We start from the raw sequence: 24,573 nt of genomic DNA on the forward strand, positions 1-24,573 counted from the left end.
GATGATGAATTTGACCTCTAACAACAGCACCAAACCCATTCTCATCCAGCTGTTCTTCACAGAGCAGCACATCAGCCTTTTCTCCCTGTCCACCGCCGAGCTCACAGTGGCTGGCCAGCAGGTGAACTGGGGACACCATGCCTTACCTTTTTCTGGACTCTTTTATGATAATATCTTTCTATCTCCTTATGTGTTTCTTTTTGAAGGGGAGGTACCGGCAATCAAATTCAGATCCCAGGCTTGCTAGGCAGGCGCTGTACCACTGAGCTAAATCCCCGGCTATCTCCTTTTGTGAATGTGCTTGTCTGGTTTTCAAACTTGGAGGATTTTTGCGGGGTGGGAAGGGGTGGAGTGGGTAATGATAGGGATTAAACCTAGGGCCTCATGCGTGCTCTAGCTGCTCTCCCTCTGAGCTAAATAGCCAGTCTCTGGGAGGAACTTTTAAAAGAAGCTTTTTTAAAAAAAAAAAAATATGTGTTTTTGTACGCTTATGGAGGTTTCATTGGGGTTTGTTTGGCCTGCGCCTTTGTATGAAGCTCAGCGTCCAGGTTCCTCTACTGCAGGGCACAGTGCTGATGGGGCATCTTGGAAATCTTGAACCACAGTGCCCAGCCAGCCTGGTTGGCAGCCTGCCACACCTTGGGACCTCATGTGGTAAGGCGCCTCCCAGTGGCGCCTCCCAGTGGTGCAGGAAGAAAGGAAGACAGGTAAAGTGGTACCTGTGGCTGGAGGCAGGTAAAGTGTGGGCTTCTAGGTGGGAGCAGAAAGCACGACTTTACAACCTTATCTTTGTCCTATTACCAGCCCTGCCCACATATACACACTCCTGTGTACACACACACTTGTATCTGCGCAGATGTGAGTTATATTAAATACTACTATTTATGGAGTCCCTCCCAAGAACCCCACAGGGTATTCGTTCTATAATTATACATTCTAACTGTATATTCATAAACATTATAATCACTTGCAGATGAGGAAAGTGAAGTCCAGAACCCGGATGTTACCAGCCAAGTCACAGCAACTAAGCCCGACCCGGGGCAGACTCACCGTGAAGACCTTCTCAGGCTGGCCCCGTGCGCGCATGTTGGTGTCGTGAATGAATTTCAGGATCATCCAGGCTTCGTCGTGTTTCCCCACCTAAGAAATGTTGGGCAGACAGTGAGGCGCTGGGTGCCAGTTATGCTCCCTCGCTCCCCTGGCCCTCGCGTTGTCAGCACGCGTGCAGCGTGACTGTGCAGTGGGTTCAGATGCCTCCCACTGGAACACACTGACTACACGAGCAGTGCCAGTAACACGTCCCTCACCACAGCCAGAACCTGAGGATGGAAACTCTCATTTTTGAGTTATTTGCTTAAGGAGGAACATGAGTGTTTCTGGCCACCAGGCAGCTGGGAAGCACATCTGCTTAGAGCACATCTGCATGAAGCAACCCTTCCACCGTTCCATCTCCCAAGAGGAAACCTGGCTCCCAGCACCAGCCAGCTACCCTTCCCAAAGTTCACCGCTGCAGGAGGCTCTGTGGGACCCAGCTCACCTCCAGCAAGAACCGCGGGCTCTCGGGCATGAACGTGAGGGCCACCACGGAGGACACGCAGGGCAGCGCGCAGACGATGACGAAGACGCGCCAGCTGTGGAACTGGTAGGCCGAGCCCATGCTGAAGCTCCACCCTGGGAAGGGAGCACAGGGAGAGTGAGGTGGGCACCCCCAGACAGCCTGTGGGGAAGGCCACCTACGAGAGTCTTCACCTGCATCTTTTTAGTCAAGGTTTACTACCACAAAGTCATCTGGGGGTCAGCCACAGTGGCAGGGCTGGGGAGAAGGCACTTGGGAACAGAGGGTCAAGGCCTACGGGGGGTGTGCATAGGTTTATGTACAACCAAGTCCCAAAGTTAACTCAGGAGGGTGCTTTCTCTGTGGATCCCCACTACGCCGTCTACTCCTACACATTACACTGTGAGCAACAGAGTTTTTAACTTGAACATGGAAAATTTTAATACCTCAATATTATGAAAATAGGACATTTTATACATAATGGAATAAAAACAACTACAACAGGATACAAACAGAGATCCCTCGAAGAACAAAAATGTTGCCAGTACCTGAATGAATATAAAATTGTTGAAAGCAAAATTCAAATGTGGTTCTGAATGAGAAATAATGATGGATATCAAATCTAATTGAAAACAGGAGATTTATAGAGGCGTAGATGAGTTATGGGAAGTGAAATTTTATTTGCTAGCGAAGCTTGACATTTATAGAGCTTTCTGGGAACAAAAGTCGGCAGTCTCCATACACTGCACCCCCAGGAGAGCTGTAAGATGATCCACCACTTACGTAAGACCAAAGGAGCATCTGGAGGTGACTTAAGTTCCTCGAGGCCAAGAGCAGAAGTCCCCAACAGGTACACGTGCCTGGTGTCGCTCTCCCTCTATGTAAATGGTGCATTGCCCACCCACTGCTCTATTTGCAATATGTTTTTCTTCCAGTCTCCAAAACTACCTTCTACCTTTTGCCCTTCGCCACATCTCCAGCAGCCAGTTCCACTCTGTGCACTTGACCTCACTTGCTGTTTCTTTGAGAAAATTGACACAGACAGAATTGTATGCATCTCATCTGCTCACCCTGAGAGGACTGCATCCCTTTTCCTGCCTTCCCTTTGGGTATGTCAAGTGACCTCCACAGGTCACTTGTAGTCAGCTTAGATGCCTCTGGTACCTCCAAGGCTCTTGGGCCCACTCTGCTCTTTTGGGGACATAATTACTGCAATCCCAGCATTCTGGGAGCCTCAGGCAGGAGAACCACAAGCTTGAGGCCAACCTGGCGAACTTAGTGACTTAGCAAGACTCTGTCTCAAAAAAAAAAAATCGAAGGGCTGAGGATGTAGCTCAGTCCAAAGGCCCTGGGTTCTATCCTCATTAACATGCACAATACACACATATCTTAGCCTTTCTAATAGGTGGACTCTCAATATGATTTTATTGTGAATTTTTCTAATGTTTCATGATAGCTTCATTAACTTCTTGTCCATTCTTTTGTACTTTTACCCAGCATCTATATACACCAATCATAATGATATAGGGGGAGAATGTAATTCCCAACCTGCTAGATGTCAGACATGCCAAGTCTGTGTTCCCATACTATAAGGAGTATATACAGTGAGATCTTCATCTAAGGTCAGCTTAGATGCCTCTGGTACCAGGAGAGATATGGCAGCCACATCTCTAAGGCACACAGGACATCCCTCTGCTACAATGTTTAATTCATGACTCAGATACCCTACAGGCTGTTGTGCAGGTCCTTGATCTTGTGTAAGCACTCCCAAAGCTAAACCTGACCTTTTATCAACATAGACAGTGGAACTGCCCTGTCAGAAGGCTTAGTACTGGGGCATTTAAAAGCACTTGTTTAAGATTCTGGAATGTACTTTGGGAATCAGCTTCCAAGGTTAAAATTACAACTGTGGCTGGAGGCACATGGGTTGAAGGCCAGACCTCAAGATAAAGATAGAATGACCAAGTCTACATGCCTCCCCAGGGGATAAGCAAGTACCATAAGTGGTATCACCTCGTCCAAAATCTAGACAGATATCAGTTACCCAGCTAGGTGACCAAGGCCTCCTGATCCACCCCTTCCTAAAAAGGTCCTTGTTCTTTCCATGTGCACGCCATTCACCTCCTATAGGATACTATCCTTGAGGAGCTTGAATAAAATCAGACAGGGATGGCTTTATCCCAGTAGCAGCTTCATTTAAGGTTGTCTTGGAAGCCTCAGCCCTAAGAGTACAGAGGGCAAGGGAAGAGAACTTCAGGTTCAGTAACAGGGGATAAATCTGATTGTGTCTTAAGGGTCAGAGGCATCTGGTTTTCCTGTGGTTTACATTTCTATATTGAACACAAGTAAAGATTATCTCATAGTGCAAAGTCTGAACATGAAGTAATCATAAGGTAATCCATTTTCCTTCTTACAGCACAATTTGTTGTGAAATAGTATTATAATCAGTACTTCTCTCTGTATTCCCTTTTGTCTCTAAAGGGTAGGCAGGCCATTTGTGGGTGCAGAAAAATATTAAACAGCTACTTTTCAGTATGTGAGGGCTGAACAATTTTTAGTGCTTAAGAACACATTCTAAAGGAATAAGAGAATATGACATTGAGTTTCCCAAAAACAACTAGGAGAAAAATAGGCATCCTTTTTGCTCTCTCTTGGTTGCTATGTGCCCTCAAGGTGTCCCCTGAGGTTACCTGCTCCACAGCAGGTGCTGCTATCTGGAGAGTGACCAGAAGATAGGTTGGGTCAGACTGGCCATCCTTACAGATACATACTCCTACCTTCTCCAGAAACTCACACTCCTAACCCCAGCATGTGTTTCCAAAAGCACAAGCTACAACTGATTCAGCTGTAACAGTCATATGTAAAGAAGGAAGCACTGCTAGCAAAATTAAACTAATCAAGAGACCTGATCAAATGCTTTTCAGTTCTTTGAAAGAGAGTGAGGGGAAAAAATCAAAGGGCAAGTATGATGTGGTTAGAACACTTCCCAGCCTTTTAAGAGATCATCTCCAGAGATAGATAGTGGTAAGCAATGGCTCAGAAAAATCCCTGCCCTGGGCCCGAGGGCAAAAAAGTCCCAAGACATTTGTGGTATCTACCTAATCATCTAGGCAGTCTTCCTTAGCTACTCCTTTGTGAAGCTCACAGGTTAAAATCTGTATCCATTGTCCAGCAATCACAACTTACACATTAGTGAAAGTACTTCCTTCCCCTCTGCAAAAATGATGAGAACCAGGCTTAGGAGGGGAAAGAGACAGGAGGTTGGGGATTCTCCCTTCAATGAAATATGTTTTGGTCCCTTTATGTGTTCCTTATTTAAGATGACTTCTGTCTTCAGTGATAGCAAATGCTCATTTTCTATGGGCTCCACTTAAAAGTTCTTACTTGCTGGGTAGGAGAGAAAGGTTGAGATAGTTCAGCATTCCTCTCTCTAATCTTTAGCAGAACATGTCTCTAAAAATTGGAAGTAGAGGGCCAGAGATGTAGCTCAGTGGAGCGGTGCCTGCCTGGCAAGCGTGAGGCCCTGAGTTTGATTCCTACTACCAAAAAAGAAAATAGTAAAAAAAAAAAAAAATTGAACTACAAAGTGACAGAAAAAGATCAGAAAATAGAAGTCTTTTCTTCTCATGCTCACAGCAAGCTACTGAGACAATTTGCCCATGAGCTGTCACCCTCAGCCTGGAAAGGAAAGAGTGGGGAATCTCAAGAGCTAAGACTGACTGCTCACCAGTGGAAGATCAGACCTGAGAGGAAACTGAGGCAGAACAGGTTGAGGCAGAACAGGTTCAACATTCCCCCCATAGCATACAGAGGAGGGGGTAGGCCAGACTGTCCCAGGGAAACCTGTCCTCCAAGTTTTAGGAATGGTTTCCAGCCTGTTGCCTTTTAACTGGCAATTGGAGTCCTGTGATTTATTAATAGGTATGTATATTTCCTAAATATAAACTAGATTTCATAAAAAGACCTGCTGTACAGCATTTCATAAATTTACATTTTGGTTAGTATCAAGGTCCACCAGGGGACTTCCAACATTACTTTCTCTAGTGCTACTGTCTAAAATAAGATAACAAACCACAACAGTCAAAACAGGTCAACTAGATCAAGCAAGGAGCACCCATAAATTCTTCAACCAGTAAGTCCAAATGCAGTATACACAAAACAGGAATACAAGATCTTGTCTGCCAAGAAACATTATAATCTTCCCATGTTCTCAATTTATATTTACCATCATTTTAACAAAAAACAAGACATAAAAATTCAAGGTGTAAGCAGCTGACAAATAAAAGGTTGACAATTTCTGATTACCTAAGTGGGTCACAATCCAGAATATATGAAACAAAAGCAAATTCTTACCTCCTTCCAGTTATCTTGGTAGAACCTCCAAATGCTATAGGGTAAAGAATATTAACTTTCTAGATGTTATATATGCTCAGCTTGTGTTCCTTGAAATCAAAGAATAAATTCTAAGGATCAACAGATTTAAGAGTAGGAAAGAATTATTGAGGGAGATAGCTCCTGAGAGACAGGAGGGGACCTGAAAGTGGGTTGCCAATGAGCTCACTTCTCAAAAGAAGTTTTAGAACAACATCATGGAGTGGGTATAAAATCAGAAGGTAGGTACAATGTGGGATGTAACTATGATCAACCAATAAGATTACGACTATAGCAGCTTAGGTAATATTGATTCAGTGGGGAAGCAGGTCATGTAGCAAGTGTACAAAGAAAGAACAAGGACCTTTTTAGGAAGTTCTGGTCACCCACCTATGTGACTGATGTCTATCTAGATATTATTGGACTAGGTGATACCAGTTATCGTATGTTGCTTACCCCTTGGCAAACACATAGACCTGGTCATTCTGTCTCTATTTCAAGGCCTGGTCTTTAATGAATGTGCCTCTGGCACCACAGTTGTGATATGTTCTCATCCTCTGCAGTGACTTCCTTCAGGGCCTAGCCCTGTCTGACTGTCTAGAATATTTTACTTAACTTAGCAGTCTATACTACTACTACTACTACTACTAATAATAATAATGCTGTTGCAAAGAGGTTAATAAGGTGGATTCCCTGTCCTGAAGAGATCAGAGTCCAGTGCATGAGACAGACTTGTTATCAGATGACACAGCCAATACAATCCAGGCTGGATCAGGTTACCCCAAAGTGCAGGGGCATGCAGAGGAGGCAGAGCTGTTTGTCCACCCCAGTGAGTTCAGGCCCAATTTCTTTTCTGAGGTAGTCTTATGAACAAAGAGAGAAATTCTAAAATTTCTGATGTAAAAGTGAGAATTAAAATCAGTGTTTTGGAAGAAGATGGGTTCATCCAGGAGTGACTGTCCCTTTCTTGCTACATGATACCCGCCTGGCTTAGGGAGGCAGAGCATCACCTGCCAAAGGGACAGGATGCTTATCCCCTCTGCTGACACACCCCACTTGGGTCAAAGACTAGCAGACAGCAGCCTGTGCCCTGAACGGGGGACAGACACCATGAGGGTCTTCGAAAATGACCCTGCAGATGCTTTGTGAAATTAAAACATCTCCCTCCGCTTTAAAGTGAATAAAAGTTTGCAGGGGTGAAATACTGACCACTATCCCCACTCAGACATAAACCTTTAGGACCCCTCTGAGTCCTGTTTTGAAGCAGCTTAATTCTGAGTTTACGAGCACCTACAGGACAAACATCAGAAAGAAGAGGGCAAGAAAGAGTCAGGTGGGAACCTGGAAAAGTGGATTGTTGCTTTAGAATTCTTGTCTGCATTCGGTCAAATGAGTTCTCTTTAATGAACCCTTTTCATTGGCATTGTGCCTTTTTTGGTTTTAAAAAATGATTGTTGCAAAGCTAATGCTTCTAATTAATTGTCCTTTGGACTTTGTTAAAATACTCCTTAAGATGTCATACTGTGCAATCTATGGAAGGATAATGTAAATGCCACACGAGGAAGCCCTCAGGAGGGTGTCACACAAAGTTGTCGCTGCACGGTCTCATCAGTGTGGGGCTAACGAGAGTGTCACATGTCCTGCTCGATAATCACGGCCATTGGCCGGCCTCCAGCCATGTGCTTGGTGACCACTGAGACTGGCTGCCGCTTTTCAAGGTGCTGAGGTAAAAGCTGGGGTGCACACACAGTACTGGTTTTGCATCTTTTCTGTGCTGTCTGGACAACCTGCGGGCCTGGTACCTACTTGACCCATTTGAATTTGAGTATCAGCTATGCGAGATGAAACAGTCTTTAGCAAGAAAGCAGATTTTTGGTCCAATATACAAGGCCACTGTTCTAAAAGAAAACTAACACTAATGAAAAAGGGAAAAAATAAAGGAAAACTTTAAATACTGCATGGGAGATGAATTTCTAATAGCTAAGAAGTAAACTGCCTATGTTTTTGTGTGTGATTTTTATTCACAAAACACCTGACTAACTAAAATGCTGTTGAAAAAGAGCTCAAGCCAGACACAGTGGCATACTCTTGTATTTGACACTGTGGGAGGATGAGGCAGGAGTACCCCAAGTTCAAGTTCAGCCTGGACAATTTAACAAGATGCTGGGCCAAAATAAAAAATAAAAATAAGGGCTGGAGACCCCCCCAAAACCCAATGTTTTTTAAAAAAGACTGAGGATGTAGTCCAATAAAAAGGCCCTGAGTTCAATCCCCAAGACAGGGCATGGGGGTAGGGGTGGGGGTAGGGGAAGTGGCTCAAAACCCATTTTCTCCAGTGAGAAAAACTTAGGAAAGGAATAATAATCAGATGAATTTCTGGTTGCACCCCTACCGAAATAAAGTTTTATACTCGCAGCTGTTGGATTAAACTGTAAATACTCCATAATCAGCGTGAAACGTTGATCCTCAGCTCGACACTAGGCCATCTTGCACCTAGTGTCATCTGTGACTCTAAGATTTAACTATCTGCAGTTGGACAGCCCTCTTATGCTGTCAGTAAAGATTTTCCACCTTCTTCTCAGTTTGTAAAAATAAAGGTGTGTGTGTGTCTGTGTGTGTCTGTGTGAAGGGGAGACAGTTAAGTAAACTTTGGTGTAGCCGTGTGTTATGGTTTGCTTTTGCGGTTTTCTGCTCCCATGAACTGTTGCCCTATCCCCTGTGCCACTCAGCCGTGGAACTAGCCAAGTATGGACGGAAACCTCCACAAACTGTGAGCTAAATAAACCTTTCCTTCCTTAATTCTGGGTATCAGGTATTTTGTCTCAGCAGTGAGAGAAAAGTAACCAAGATACCATGTAATGAACATCAGGCAAGTAGTGTAGAAGAAAGAGGCACATTGTTCTGATTTAACATGAAAAATGTCCAAGTTACATTGGCTAGTGAAAAAAGAAAAGCTTTTTCCAAACAGTGTAAGTGGTGATTTCATTTTTATATACATATAAAATATATCATTGGGGCTAAAAATCAGGTGGGAAGAAAGAAAATGCACTCAACTGTTTTCAGTGGTTACTTGGGGGAGGGGCTAGCGGCTCACAGAGACTCAATCCTGACACTACTTTTGAAAGTGTTGTATTGCTTTATACTACATTTTTACTCAAATAGGAAAAAATGCGTTTTAGAATCGGAAGCTTTTAATTTTCTGAGACCCACACACTCATGGGAGAAGAGAGGAAGGAAAACTGGAATTGGAATTGTGTCAGTGTTTGGTATTTGCATTTTTCTGAACAAAACTAATGTTGATTCTGATTGTGATAAATACAGCAGCGACAACACAGTGCACATTTATGGGTATCAGTGAGGAAGGGCCTGGTACCTCCATGTAAGAAAGAGGGCAACATTCAACATTAGCCCTTAACCTATAACCCTTGTGATTTTCTAATCTCAGATTCCTTGCCAGAGGCCAGCTGCTACTCAAGGTGCCCTCAAGGGGCCATGCTTTCAAGAGCTGTGACAAACAGAGCTATTGCAATCAAAATAATCAGCAGGGATCAGCCCCGTACATAATCACCCCTGAGAGTCAATTATATATCTGGGAGACACCCCTGGGGGTTAAATTCCAGTCCATCCTTTAGTCATCTGGCTCTAAGAGCCAGACTTTCTGCTAGTTTCTGTTTTAACTTTCTTCTTTTTCTTCTTCTCCTCTTTTTTTGAGGTGCTGGAGATTGAACCCAGGGTCTCATACATATCAAACAAATACTCTGCCACTGAGCTACACCCTACCCTGTGATGGGTTTCTTCTCTCATTATAATTCCTTTAGAGTCACTGTGGCACCACCTATTGGAGGCTATGTGCCATGGCCAATATGGCACTGGCCACTAGAGGCCATGTGCTAAGCCCCACCCTTCTTCATCTGAGTTAAATTACGGCTTGTTACTCCCCTTTGTAGTGTCCTGTTTCATTTTCCCATGCTCCCATCCAATGCTGGCATGCCACGTCAGCTGGTCCACTCCCTAAACCTCACCTCCAACCTGACCATATTTAACCATTGTTCTCCCAGCCAGGCCCCTCAGAAGATCCATGACCTCCTTACCCCTCCCCTCTGTGGGCTTCTCCACACCCGCAATAAAGGCATTTTATTGTTTTATTACTTTCTGTGCCGACTGAAATCTATCATCCTGTAGTCTCTTTCTGTTTCCGAGCTCTGGTACTGCCATTTTGAATGTGTGGAGTGAGCAGCCAGCAGTGGAAGTCACATTAAGCCTCTACTTCCTGAATTTGACTTGTGTGCACATTTGAAGATTTCCTGGTAACTTCTGAAACTCACAAATTAATGAGCTTATGTATTCTGGAAGATCTGTGCTCCAAATAGGCAAAGAGCAGATGAAGGGACCTGCCAGAAGGAGCTCTTATTGCATCAATCTCCTGCACCAGATTCTGCCTGATTCACATATGGTGTTTCCTGAGCATCATGTGAAGAAAAAGTCTAAGGGTTTGAGAAATCGTGGTCCCAGAATCTGTGTGTGTATATGTATCTTGTGTTTCAAACAAAAGTCCTTTGGGATTTTCTTTTGTACACATTAACATAGTATTACTCTTACATAATATACATCAATGAAAATTTTATCAAGATTTCAACGCTAATTTAGTCTACAAAAACCTGTAAGATAGCCAAATTTTGACCATATACAACTGAAGCTCACACCACAAATGCATAGAAAGCCACCTTATCAATCTGTAGATACACATTATGTATATTCATATTTATTATCCTACAGCATATACAGGCACACTGACTTTCCTCTTCTGTTTTGCTCATATAAATATTTAAAATGAAATGTAGACATTTATATTCACTCATAAACATACAGATTTATATTTATATGCACTCTCATATAAGCTGATTTCATGAATGATAAGAACAAATCACTTCTGTTCATCTGATGAAATGGAAAGTCTTCAGAGGCTGGAAATCAAGCAAAACTAAATACTGAGAAATCTCATATCAGGTAGAAAGAGGAAATAACAGAATCTTTAGCTCATTGCAGGACTAAATTTCTCTTTAATTCTAAGATCTTTCATCTGGACCAGATCTTCCTTATGCCTTGGTTATAAAAGAGTCTCTGTGTATAGATCTATGAGAAGAAATGGAACATTTTCAAAACAAAAAAAACAAAATGAAACACCAGATAGACTGCAGCTAGTTGAGACACAGAGTCCAAAAGTTAATAGAAGGTGAGTGGCAAAATAATGGGGCTTATTCTATGGAACAGCTCTGTTATAGCTTACGTCTGGATGTCCCCCCAAACCTCATGCAGTCATGGGGCAGGCTTCTAGAGTTTATGATTGATTCATGGTCCAATGCTGGGAATATGAGTGTGAGTGCTACACTCATCTCAGGGTAGGTACTCTGCATACAATATAAGGGGGGAAAAGGCTTGCTCTCTGCTGTTTCTCCCTTTTTGCTCTTGCTGCTTTTGCTTTTTTTCCCCACCACCATAAACTGTTTCCCTCTGCCATGTGCCACTCTGCCTTGGAGCCAGCCAAGGGTGGACTGAAACCTCCACAAACTGTGAGCTAAATAAACCTTTCCTTCCCTAATTTTGGGCATCAGGTATTATGTCTCAGCAATGAGAGAAAAGTAACCAACATAAGCTCCTTGGTCAATGTCCTTTCAAAGTCACTGTCCTTAAAATAGTCTTAAAAAGGCAAGTTCATGGTTCCCATGCTGTTACAAATCAAGTTTCTTTCTGCTCTATGTACATAGCTTTCACAAGTTCTTGCTCACAATCAACAAAAGCTCTCTGTTAGATCCCAGGAGATTTTTGTGACCCAGTGCAAAGACTCTAATGGAATTGGTGCCTGTTAAGCCTTCACTGAATTAAGAGACACAGCAAGTCCTTGGGTGCAGCAAGTTCCTGGGTGCTCTGGGTGGCCATGGAGGCATGGCCTCAGACACTTTGGGTGGCCCTTGGCCCTTCCTGTCTGGTGCTGTTCCTGGCTTTCCAAGAAGAGCAACTCTGCTCCACTGCACCCTTAGAAGCTGGAATGTTACTACTTTGGAACCAGCCAACCATGGCCTGAAACCATGAACAAATTAAACCTCTCCTCATACTGTGGGTGTTCTGGGCTGCCCCTCAGTGGGGAGGAAGCAGATTAATTCACAATCCATTCCAGATGGGATATTTTCTCCAAAGAGGGGAGCAGGTGGACAGGAGGCTCTGACCCATCCAGCCTTACAACAACTAAGGCCAGGCTGTGCTCCAGGATTCTGGTGTCCCAGTGTTGCACTCCACACTCTGCTCCTTTCCCAGCCCCAATGCTTATCTTGTGGCTCCTGATCCAGAACAAATCACTTCACACCTGACAGTGATGCAGGTGCTCCACTCATGACCATGGCCCACAACCACCCTTAGAGATTTGTCATTTATGTCACAAAAATGCCACCCTATCAGGTGGGAAAGGTACAGCCACCAAGACCTGGGAGCCATCACTGCCAGTGCCCAAAACAAGGGGACATCACCTTCCTCTGAGTCCAGTGCACCAACACGTGGCTCTGGAAGGGCACGTCCAGGCACCCTGAAGGCAGATCTGGACACCTGCACCCAATGTCTCTCCACCAAGGAAACATTTTTGAGATCACCTCAAGTTTCTCAAGTCCACTGCCAGCGGCTGCTTCCTCTAGGGCCCCAGCTTAGTCAGTGACACTCAGCCCTCCTCCTCTCTTCCCAACCAGAACTGGGGCGGGGCAGCCCTGCCCTCCTCTGTGGCCAGGTCCTGTCCATTTCTGAGAAATGTGAGTCTACTTCCTGTTGTCTATTTTGGGTTCCTTTCTGTTTTCAACATGGTGAAGACTGGTGGTTCAACACATCCTTCTTTAGTTAATAAAAAACTCACTCTTAGATTACTTCAACAATCAGAGTTTGTATAATACATTCAAAGGTGACTTTTGGAGCTGGATGTGGTGGCATTCTGAGGAGCCTAGTAACTTAGCAAGATGAGAGAGACAGACAGACAGAGAGAGAGAGAGAGAGAGAGAGAGAGAGAGAGAGAGAGAAGGAGAAAGCTGGGAATGTAGCCTGGGTTCAATCTCCAGTACTGAAAAAAAAGTGATTTTTGGGAGGCATACTTTTTATGGTTCCTTATTTTCAAATATATGCAATTATTTTTTTCTGGTACTGAGGATTGAACCCAGGGCCTTATGCGTGCCAGGCAAGTGCTCTCCCCATGCCTAACCCTTTTAAAATTTTAGTAGGAGACAGGATCTCACAAGTTGCCTAGGCTGGTCTTGAACTTGCAACCCTCCTGCTTCAGCCTCTCAAATAACTGGGATTTACAGGTGTGCACCACCACATCTAGCCAAGGAGTTTTAAAACAGCTGATTTCTAACTTAATTTCCCTGTGATAAGAGCACATGCTTGGCAGCCTTTTGAACTATCTTGGGACTTGCTTTGTGCCATAGTCCCACATGCCCCACACTTATAATTGTTCCATGACTCATGATAAAGAATGGGTACCAGGCCTACCTCTATGTAGTGGGTCAAGTTTATGAACTTGTTCAAATTTTCTAGCTCTTTACTGCTTTTTACCTGCATTTGCTGTGTTAAGCCTTTTAGCTGTCATCTCTGAGTGGTTTGGTCCCAGTAACACTGCCTGTCAAAGTTCCAGATGGAACAGTGTCCTTGCTGCGGAACTGGGACCACTCCATCCTCGGCTGACTTCTGCCTTGAGTCCTGGCCCCTGGCTGAGTTCCCAGCCATGGGGGAGAAGCGGTGAGCCCAGCCCAGTGAGAGAGAGGAGGAAGCAGTAGAGACAACTAAGACTGCTTGAACTACCAAAGGAGACACCAACAGTCCAGCCCTGAGGCACCTCCTCTATATTCACTTGGACCGACAGACACCTCCCCGGTTCACTGTGTCCCTAGCTCACTGTGTGCTTCCGAACACGCCCCCGGGAACTTGCAGCCTTTTAGAAGTTGGAGCTGATGGTGGAGGCCCAGGAGAGGCGCACTAATGAGCCCCTGTAGCGGCTCTAGACTGCGCTGGGGGCTGAACTGGGCACTGTTTTCCCTTTGCTTCTGCTCACATGAGCTGTGGCTGCTTCCGATGTCCGGTCTCAGGGACAGCCAGGTAGGAAAGAAGCCCCTAGAGCAACAAATGTATTTTTCTGGCAGAGAAACCTGATATTTCCTCAAACACAAATTAGACTTCCTTTGGCAAAAACAGAACACACAAGAGTTAACAAGCCAATATTTAACTCCAACACAACTTCAAAGCAGGTTTCAGAGGAGAGGAAACCTGCGTGGTCTAAGTCACTAAAATCCTTGGCAGAGGTGGATTTGCTTTGGTCCATCCTTGATTTACGACCCTGCTGGAGACACGTAAGTGCTGCCTCTTCTCCCCCACTCCCTTTCCCTTCATTTCCAAATGTCAGGATCCACCCAGGGTTCAGTTTCACCACTGCTCCCCCAACAGGCTGACTACTTGGGCCATTAATCTTGGCCCTGAAATAAGTTCCTGGCTGCTACTGACTGTGGAAATGGCTGTCCCTGATGCAGACCAGGGAACAGTTTTTTAGGGCTGTGGCGCCAGAAAAATCAAACCCATAGTGACTCAGTCTGGGTCTAATGCAGCAGTTTTTCATCCAACATCATCTTCACTAGCTGCTCCTTGTGAGAAAGGTTCTAATAACCCAGGGAGCCCACAGGGACTGATGTGCTGGCAGGGGGAGCTGTAAAGCAGCTGAGGCCAAATGTTAGTGCCCAGCTTTGTAGACTCCCACGTGGCCCCTGCCCCTCCTTAGGCCAGCGCATCTACTGATAGCAGCCCTAGTACAAGAGGAAACCTGGAGATTCAACTGTAGCCTCCTGGACAGGCAGGGAGCAGATTGCAGGCACACAGCAGATTCCTGAAGTACTTCCAAGACCCCCACCCTGTGCCCAAACCTCACACACATCCTCTTGGCTGAAGCCGCTACAGTCCTCTGTCCACCCTGGTAGCATGGTCAGATGAGATCCAGGCTGTCAGCTACATTTAATCTAAAAATTCTTTTAGTCTAAATATGTCCCTTGCAGTATTCAGGATATACTTGTATTAAAAAACTTATTTTTAAAATCTGGAATTCAAATGGAACTAAGCATCCTGTATCTTTATTTGCTAAATCTGGTAACTGCATCCTGGGAGACATCTGGCAATGTCTGGAGACTTTTTTTTTTGAGACAGGGTCTCAATATGTAGCCCAGGCTGGCCTTAAACTCATGATGATCCTCTTGCCTCAGTCTCCTGAGTTCTGGGCTTAGAGGCATGCATGGCTATGCCTGGCCTGGAGATATTTTTTGATGGTCATGACACTGGGGAGGAAGGGTTTCTGCTGGCATCTAGTGGGCAGAGACCAGTGATGTCACTGAACATACGGCGACGACCTTCTTACCCTTTGGACACGAACTGCCCAACCCGGCGTCAGTGGGGCCCAGGGTGGGAAGGAGCCCCTGCCCGTCCACCTCCCAGGTGAGCTGCTCCATTCCAGGGGGCAGAACCAAGGCTGAGGGTGCTTTGTCTTCCAACAGAGGGGTGGAAGCAGAGTGTCAGGAGATCTTCCACATCACTCTTGGGGAATGTGCTCTGCTTTTACGTTAGTTTTTGGCATTAAAATTATAACCTTTTCCTTTTTTTTTTTTTGCTATAAAAATGATCTACAGGGCTGTCAGTCTTCTCCTTACACACTTTTAAATGCACCACAAAGAACAAGGGGAGCACACACAAAGAAGGGGCCAAGGGATGCTTCCTGCCCCTGTGGCTTATAAATGGCCACTCCTAATACTGTTACTACTGTTACTACTGTTGTTACTACACACACACACACACACACACACACACACACACACACACAAAGTACGAATATCTTTCCAAAAGCATTTGATTCTTGGTTCATAAGGAGGAAGGTCTGCCCTTGGACATCTCTGCAAACCCTTGTTGTTAGGAAGAGCACCTGGCTTCAACTACTCATCCAGGGAAGAGTGGGCAGGAGGTGCCCTTGGCTTCCCCACGACCTGCATGGACACTCTGGGAAGTAGTGTCTCTCATGTCCCTCTGCCCCTGGCCCCTGGAGTCTGCTGTCCATGCCTATGAGTTCCCCACCACCTTCTCCCAGCACCACTGTCCACTCACGGCAGCTTTCCTGTCTTCCTGCTGCCAGGTCTCCTCTCTGCCCACCGCTCATTAAGTACCCAGTGCCTCCAGGAGGTGGGTCAGTGAAACCTCCTCAGCCATGCACATAGTAGCCCACACTTGCTATCCCAGAATTCCAGAAGCTGAGGCAGGAGGATGGCAAATCTGAACTTAGCAAGACCTTGTCTCAAATTTGACCCAGGAATTCTCCTTCTTGGTATCTTCCTGAGAGAACTGAAAACATCATACCACAGTGATATGTGCACACCCATGTTTATAGCATTGCAGTAATAGCTAAATCTTGGAAACCCAAATGTCCATCAACTGAGGGATAGTTAAGAAGATGTGTTTTTTATACACTAGAGTATTAATCAGCCACAAAGAAGGGTAAACTTGAGCCCTTTATAGGTGAATGGATGAGACCATAATCTTAAGTGAAATAAATCGGACTCACACATGTAAATACTGCACTGTGAGAAACTGAAAGTGTAAATAAGGACAAAAAGGTATGACAGATATTGTGAAATAGGAAGAAAATGTTCAAATGGGAAGAGGCACAGGCAGGGGAGAGGGGAAGGAAGGGCAGGGAAAAGAAAAAAACTAGTGAAGAAAGATGAGCTGGAAACAAAGCTTTAGTAAATATGAAGGGGAGAAGGGGGGAGGGAGGGGAGGGGAGTGGGGAAAATAAGAGTCCAGATGTACCATGCACAGGTACAAATCACATTTGATGAATATGATCACTGTGTATATCTAAATTGTACCAATAAACTTAATTAGAAAATAAAATAAAATATACAAAGGGCTAGGAATGTAGCTCAGTGCAAAGGCCTTGGGTGCAATCCATAGTACCATAAAGCAAAACAAAACAAAACGAAACAAAACACATTCGACAATGAGATGCGAGCTCACTCCCTCCCTTCCCTCACTTGCTGCATCTTCCGCCAGCGGTGCTTCTGTGTCCCTTCTGCACACAGCTGCCTGGGAACAAGGTCTCTGTGCTCGTCCTTCCAGCACAGCTCTCCTGGCCTCTGCACTTGTGCGTGCAATGGATCACAAGGGGCTGTGTGTATGACGCACACCCTCGCTAGCCCTGTCTCATTGAAAGGGTCAGCCTGGGGACCGGTACTCTTCATCCCAAGCCGGTGCCTGCGTGGGCTCTGACGCAGGTTGAAACATTGGGAAACGGAGCTTCCAGCCTGCCCCATTCTCCTGCACCCGCCCTGCCCGCTTAGCCTCTGTGTCTGGCTCCCGCCTTTGCCTGGAGAGTCTGCTTCTCACCCTTTGTTGCCTGCTGGAAAATATCTATGAACTCTTCAGGGCCCACAGCAAATGTCACTTCTAAAGATTCCTCTCCCTTGTTCCAGAACCAGTGGCTTCCTCCCTGATATTCCACAGTGGCTGTTATGATCGCCTTTCCCAGCATTTGCTGCCTTGCCTACATATTAGTGTGTAATGTGTACTCTGAGAAACTCTGCTAAATGCCTAAGTCTAAAAATATAACCTGTCAAGTCATCTTAGGTAGAATGGAATAAACAAAAGGATAGTTAAGATTTGGGGCCATTTCCCCAGTCAATAAGACATGCAAGGTATAGACCTCCAAGTAATTAAATCATAATACTGCACTCACACTTCATGTATGTGCATTAATCCCAAATTTCCAAAATATTTCCCAATATGCACAAATCTGTGAAGTTTTGTGGCCACAGCTACCACTGTTCTAGCCACACTGCATGTATTTAAGAGACCAAGCTGAAGGCCCACCACAAGCACTCACCCCCGAATTATGTGACGTATTCTGCACCTGCTTCTGTGGGTGCTGGGGCCTATCTTGTGGGGGTTCCTCGTGGCTGTCATTTGCTCCTCTCACTGGGAATATGCAGCCATCAATGTCCAGCGCAGCCCTTACATGCCATGCTGGCTGGTACCACCTCCCAACCACGAAGCACCTCTGGAAGAGGTGGACAGAACTGGCTTTGAATAGGGTTACCTGGGCCTCGGCCCTCATTCTTTGGGTCACTGGCTGTGTGAGCTCACTGAGCTATTCTTTTTCTTTTTTGTCTGCATTTTAGTAGTCTGAAGTTTGCCATTTCAACCACTTTTTCCAGGGCACAATTCAGTGACATCAGGTCACTCACACTGTTGTGCAGACATCACCACTATTCATCTCCAGAGCTTTTTCCTCACACTACAACTCCAAGCCTCTTAGGTGGTCACTGCCCGCCTCTCCATCGCCGCCTTGGTGATCTCCCGAGATGTGCCTGTTCCCCGCTCATGTGAGTGGACTCGTGAAATATTTGCCCTTCTGTGTCTCACTTCACTTAGCAAAATGCCTTAAGGTTCCTCCACGCAGCAGTGCACCAGAATCCCTGCCTTCTACTGCTGGGAAGCGCTCCTTTGTGTGCATGCATCACGAACCGTTCACCCACGGATCTGTAGATGAGGACTGGCCTGCTTCCACCTTTCAGCCACCACAGTGACCCTAAAACTGGGGGTGTAATCTCTTCTCAAGTCCCTGTTGTCAGTTCCTTGGAAATTCTGGGTCATGTGGTAATTCTGTGTTTCATTTTAGGGAAACTGCTTTATGTGGGTTTTCCTGTCAAGAGCTCTAGAAGGTTCTTAGGGTGCTGGGCAGTGCTGAGGCTGCTGTGGAGCTTCCCGATGACGGTGCTGATAGGCTCAGACCCTCAGGCTCCACCCCACTGAAGGGACTGTGAGCGCCATTCTATTCCACGGGTCTCCGAGGACACTTTTTTTAGCTCACCTGCAGTTCCCGCTCACTGGAGTTGTAAGGATATACTAAAATCCATGGCGAAAGATACAGCATCACTTCCACTCGTGCCCTCTCCTGCGTGCCATGTGGTCTCTGGCTTTCTGTCCTTTGTGTCATCTCCTCTGATGGAGCCTTCCACCCTCATCCAACCTGCCCTTCAGAGATGCTTAGATCAGACACCAGTTTAGGCTCCCCTGGGACACTGCACCTGTTGTTTCATACTTTAAAAAGGTAGGGTTTAGTGAGTCAGTCTTATTCTTGAATGACCAGTGCTTAACATCGTCTGTTTTCAGAGAAAGGCAGGCTGGAACCACAAGAAGATACTATTCCATGCCCGCCTCTTCTTGGGAAGGTTAAGAGCAGACATGAATGGGTGAGCACTTCCAAGTGCTGCCACTTTGGAAGACTGACAACTTTTACCAAGGTACATCTACTCAGGTGTCCCTACCCTGCTTATTTATCCCAGAGAATGGAAACATAGGCAGAGGTTTTCTTGAAAGACTTGTATACGGGTATTTAGCGAGTGACTATTTAAAACAATGGGCTGGGGTGTAGCTCAGTGATAGGGTGTAGACTTAGCATGCACAAGGTCCCAGGTTTGATTCCCAACAATGAAAAAGTTAAAAATATATAAAAATAGTAATAATAATTAATCCTCCCTCTCACCCACAAAAAGCCTGGAAACAGCCAAAATGTCCAACCACAGGATAATAAACTGTGGTATATCTATATAATGGGGTACTAATAAAAGAGAAAGAACTACTGATGTAACATGGATGACTTTCAAAAATATGTTTAGTCAAAGAAGCCAGAAGGTTCTGTACTTTATTTAAATGAAGTTCCGGAACAGGCCGAATTAATCTTTGGTAGCAGAAATCAGGGTGGTGGCTGCCTCTGAGTGGGGGTGGGAGGGAGAGAGAGATGGGAAAATGGGTGTGAAAACTTCTGGGGGAGGCAAGAATGTTCTAGATCTTGATTCGGGTGGTGATTACACAGATGTACACAATGTCAGATCTTTTAACTGTACACCAAAGATCCTTGTTTTAATTTAAATAAATTACAACCTCAGTTCTGAACAGTGGTCAGGTGCCAGAAACAGCAGGGTCACTTTCCCAGGAATATACCAAGCTCCAGGCACAGGATTTGATACTTCATACTAATCTGATCTGGAATTATTCAAAATCCTATTGCTTTGGGATTGACCTGCATTTGATCAGCTGCAAGGGTGTGTGTGCATCTGAGCAGACAGCATTCTTCTGGCTGCTGGAGCAGCGGTGGCCGAAGGTCAAGCCCCTGGCACCCTCGAAGCCCCTGTTGCACTAGGCCAACTCCAGAAGAGCTTCCATATCCAGGACCCTTGACAGAGGCCTGTGGCATTCTCCTTGCTAGAGGGAGTTCCTGGGGAGGGCGCCACCCCAACCACCCTTCTACCCAGAGTTATCTCTAGCAGCCAGAGCAAAGGCGCCTGCTCATGTAAGAGTACAAAGCACAAAGGCACAGCAGCAAGAGAGCTGTTTCTAGAATTCAAGCCACAACTCCACTGACCTCTGTGGTCTCTGTGACACCTTATACCAAAGTCCTTCCACACATATTACACCCTCCACACAATCCACACTCCCCGAACAAACACAATACACACCTCACACCACAGTGTGCATACCGTATTTACATGCACCACACATACCCGTTCCACGTACACTACGTAACTTCCGCATATCACACACACAGCACACACATACTACATACCACTCCATATGCTACACACACTCCGTACCACACATATCACCTGAATTACACATCACACATATCGCACATACACACAACCTATTACATGTACACCACATACACACTTCATACTTACTACACACACACCACAAACATGCAGACAGGACTCAGAGAGCATTTTGCTCTGCTGGCAGCAATGAGTGCGAGGTTGAACGTAAGACCATGTGTTAATTAACAAACTAATAAATGGGCGAGAACAGAGAGTTTCTTTCTCTCGGTGGCTCTGGAGGTCTGGGAGCTTGGCCTGAGCAAACGAAAGGGAAGTGCGCTTTGACACACAGGTAGGTGAAGGAAGACCAACCAAAAGGAAAGGAAGGACAAGAGAGGGAGGGAGAGGAAGAAAAGGTTGCCAGGTGGCTAGAGCTCATTTTTGATTGTGAGAGGCAGGTGGAGGTTCAAATACAATCTTAGAGCTAAGTCCCAGGGGAGGAGGGACTTGCTCATCAAATCTGTTTCATGTATTTTTTGGGCCTTGAAGAGCACAGTGAAGATGGGACCTGGCTAGCGTCTGCTGGTTTTATGAAGGTCCCTGAAGGCCGAGTGGAAGGGAATTGTAATGCGGGAGGCAGGTTTTCAGAGGAGGGGCAGCAGGCAAACTTCAGCCCAGGAAGCAAGCTGACTGGAAGCTGCTCTCCCTTAGGGACAGTCTGTACAAAAGCAGATCTGAGTGTCTCAGGGCCTCAGGGGCCTTTGGGTGGCCTGAATTATCAGCAGTGACAAAGGCAGGAGGAGCTCCTGGCAAAAAATGAAGACAGATAGACAGGAATCACCAAACTACAACGCATGCGGAGAGCAGTGGTGCACGCTGATCAGCACCCAGGGTGCCCGGCGCTGACACTCAGGATCCAGCCCTCTGCAGGCACGGCTTCTGCGGGGCAGACAGCACTTCAACGCTTGGATTCTTCTCCGCCCAGGTTCCATTCACCTCCCCGTGTGTGAATCTGCATTCCAGTGGGGGTGGTTCCCACCCAGGACACAAAGCCAGGCAGGAACAGGCCCAGTGGCACCTCCTGCCTCCTGCCTGCAGCCCCAGGGGAAGCAAGGTGCAGAGCAGGGTCCTCACCACAGGTCACAGAGCGGCCTCGCACACTGCCCACTCCTGTGGTCAGGTTCTGAGTTTGAAAAAGTGGCTAGGAATCCCCACCTGCCATGTTAGGCTCCACAGGAGGACACCAGGGCAGAGGGAGGGGACAGCCAGGGCCATCCTGGGGCAGAGGGCTACACGTCCAGGAGGAACAGGCTCCCGGAGCAGTCTCGGGACCCACGGTGCTGTCGCTCACTCACACGAGACCAGCCACAGGGCTTAAGAGTGGCTCTGAATCCGTTCCCGAATGATCACGTGTTATTCTTCTTCCTCTTCAGGAGGACCCAATAGGGGTCCACGTACACTACGTCCCAGTCTTTGGTTAACAGACAACTTCTTGACAATATTATTAAGTACAGGCAAAGTCAAACCCATTTGGGGGTGGGCAGGCAGAGTTGTTAGGAAGAAAACTATCCCTGAGTCTCACTTATGTCATGGAAGGAAGGACTTGAATCTTGACTATCTTTTATCATTTTCTTTTACATTCAAATAGCAATGTTGTTTCTTCCTGGTTAGAAAACAGTATATGTATCTGAGCATGGTGGCAAACTCCTGTAATCCCAAGCACTCGGGGAGGTTGAGGTAGGAGGGCTGTATATTCAAGCCCAGCCTAGGGAACTTATTGAGACCCTGTCTCAAAATAAAAAAAAATTAAAAGTAGTGTTGTGATGTAGCTCTGTGCAAAGGCCCTGAGTTCAACCCCCAGTACCACCAGAAAAGCCCCAAATAACAACAAAACAAAAAACCCCCAAAGAAACTCTAAACAATACATGGGTATGTGGCAAATTCAAGCAATACAGAAAATAATTTAAAAGAAAATCACCTCAAGTTTCATCACCCAGAGATAAATATAATTAACATTTGGGATTTAATATAATTATTAATATTTAATTAAATGATGAGAAGATTTAACAAGCCTTGGGAAAAAATCAGAAACCTCGCTCCTTTAAAATGTTTTCTTCTTCCAGTGCTGGGTATCATACCCAGGACCTCATGCATGATAGACAAACACTCTGCCAGTGAGCTACACTCCAGTCCCTAGCTCCACGTTTTGCAATCTGAGTCTTGGTTCACAGTATGTTGCAGGCATTACACATTGACTGTTGGGCACATCTGCATCAGGCATCACTGTAGGGGGAAAGAGCAAGACCAGGACAGCAGCACAATCTTAAAATCTGAGGGCTGCCGGTGTGTCTAGCTCCAGCCAGGCCTCTCGGCACACACTCTGGCAGTGCTTGTATCTCAGCACTGCAGAAAAGCCAGGGCCAGCTAACGCAGTTACACTGCTTGTGGCTGCCAGTTCGCAGATGCATTACATTTCCACCCCTGCCAAGGCTGATGGGGGAAGCAGTCTGGATTTTAAAAAATCAATGAGAATATTCTGCAGCAGTTTAAAATATCTTACAGAAGGAAGTTGAGTTGTTTTCTCTTTTAATGTATGGAGATAGTGCTTCTAAATTAAATCATGCCTCTAGGTATAGCTAAAAGATTTTTGACTTTGGCAACATTGAATAACTATGAAACATTCATTTCAGAAAAATGAAATTCTCACAGTAAGAAGGGGAAGATTTCTGGGGGGGCAGGGTGGTGTGGGGAAAGGAAGGGGCAGAATCTTCCAGGAGACATCCACGCTGGGCAGCGTGCAGTGAGTTCAGGGCCAGGCAACCAGAGGTGGGTGGCCTGGGACCAGATTTCATGTTCATTAAACCCCAAGGATTTTGAGACATGATTCCTTGCTCACATTTTTAAACTGAGATTTACATTTTCATCATAGTTCTAATTTTATCTATTGCTAAGGGTGAAACTTTCAGTATTTTAGCAATAACATCTTCAAGGGTGCATCTTGACAAATTTTTAAAGAAGGCATGTTATAGGGGTATGTAACACCCATGTTTATCTTTTAGAAGTATTTCTATTGATGAATTATTAATTTTATGATTTTTATTATATTAAACAATGTGTACTTAACATTAAAATACCAATACAATGAAATATTAAATTTTAATATGTAATGAGTGTTTAGAATAAACATTAACAGTTTCAACATCAACTATTTATCCGCTTACAAGATCTAAAAATTAACAGCAGAAAGAAATTCCTATGTGAACTACAAAGAAAACTCTACTACAGAAATAATTTTTGCTTTAATTATTACACCAAAGGTAGTCTTCACACATGACAATAGCATGTGTATGTATGTTCCATACACAAGTCTCACTCTCACTGACAGCACATGTGTTTCATTTTCCTGTCTTCTTTGGTGGGACATACTTGACATCTTGCTGGTCTTCCTGTTCTCTTAGGAGGTTCTTGTGTTGTTTCATCTGTTTGTTCACAGGTCTGCACCAGAATTCTTTTGTTGAGTTCTTCGGGCAGATACATACTGTTCTCCCTCTGCTGTAATTGATCATTTATCAATTCCAGTTCCAATCCTCTAAGAAAACTTTTCCACAGTATTTTTTGCTTATTATTTTCTTTGCAAACTATGAAACTATTTATGCCTCATATGTTTAGGATTGAGTAAAACACAATCATTAGCCAACATTTTATGTTTTGAGTGAGAGCATAGTTGCTGCATAACTCATCCATATCTTCTACTCCGCCTTTGATTTTGTTGTAAAATGCAACCATTTCTGACTTCATTTGTGCTGAGAAGTCACTATCAATCTTTTTTTGTTTGTTTTGAGACAGGGTCTCCCTATGTAGTCCAGGCTAGAACTACATAGGCCTTGAACTCACTGTGCAGCACAGGCTGACCTTGAACTCACAGGATCCTCCTGCCTCAGACTCCCTAGTGCTGGGATTGCAGGTGTGTGCCACCATGCCTAGCCTATCAATGTTATC

At 45.3% G+C, this 24,573-nt stretch overlaps 1 protein-coding gene across 2 annotated transcripts in view; it reads right to left on the reverse strand.

Moving 5' to 3' along the window:
• The window catches only part of Sv2c (synaptic vesicle glycoprotein 2C), a 193,252-nt gene that overhangs the window by 30,903 nt on the left and 137,776 nt on the right, over nucleotides 1-24,573 (reverse strand). For both annotated transcript variants that reach the window (XM_013514921.1, XM_005386041.2), the window contains 2 exons: nucleotides 1,538-1,671; nucleotides 1,051-1,140 (listed from right to left, as the gene is read on the reverse strand). In XM_013514921.1, coding sequence (XP_013370375.1) covers nucleotides 1,051-1,140; nucleotides 1,538-1,671 — 224 coding nt within the window. The remainder of the gene's footprint in view (nucleotides 1-1,050; nucleotides 1,141-1,537; nucleotides 1,672-24,573) is intronic.

Source organism: Chinchilla lanigera, unplaced genomic scaffold (assembly GCF_000276665.1).
Source record: "Chinchilla lanigera isolate Chin_1 unplaced genomic scaffold, ChiLan1.0 scaffold00024, whole genome shotgun sequence".
In the NCBI taxonomy this organism is placed as follows: Eukaryota; Metazoa; Chordata; class Mammalia; order Rodentia; family Chinchillidae; genus Chinchilla; species Chinchilla lanigera.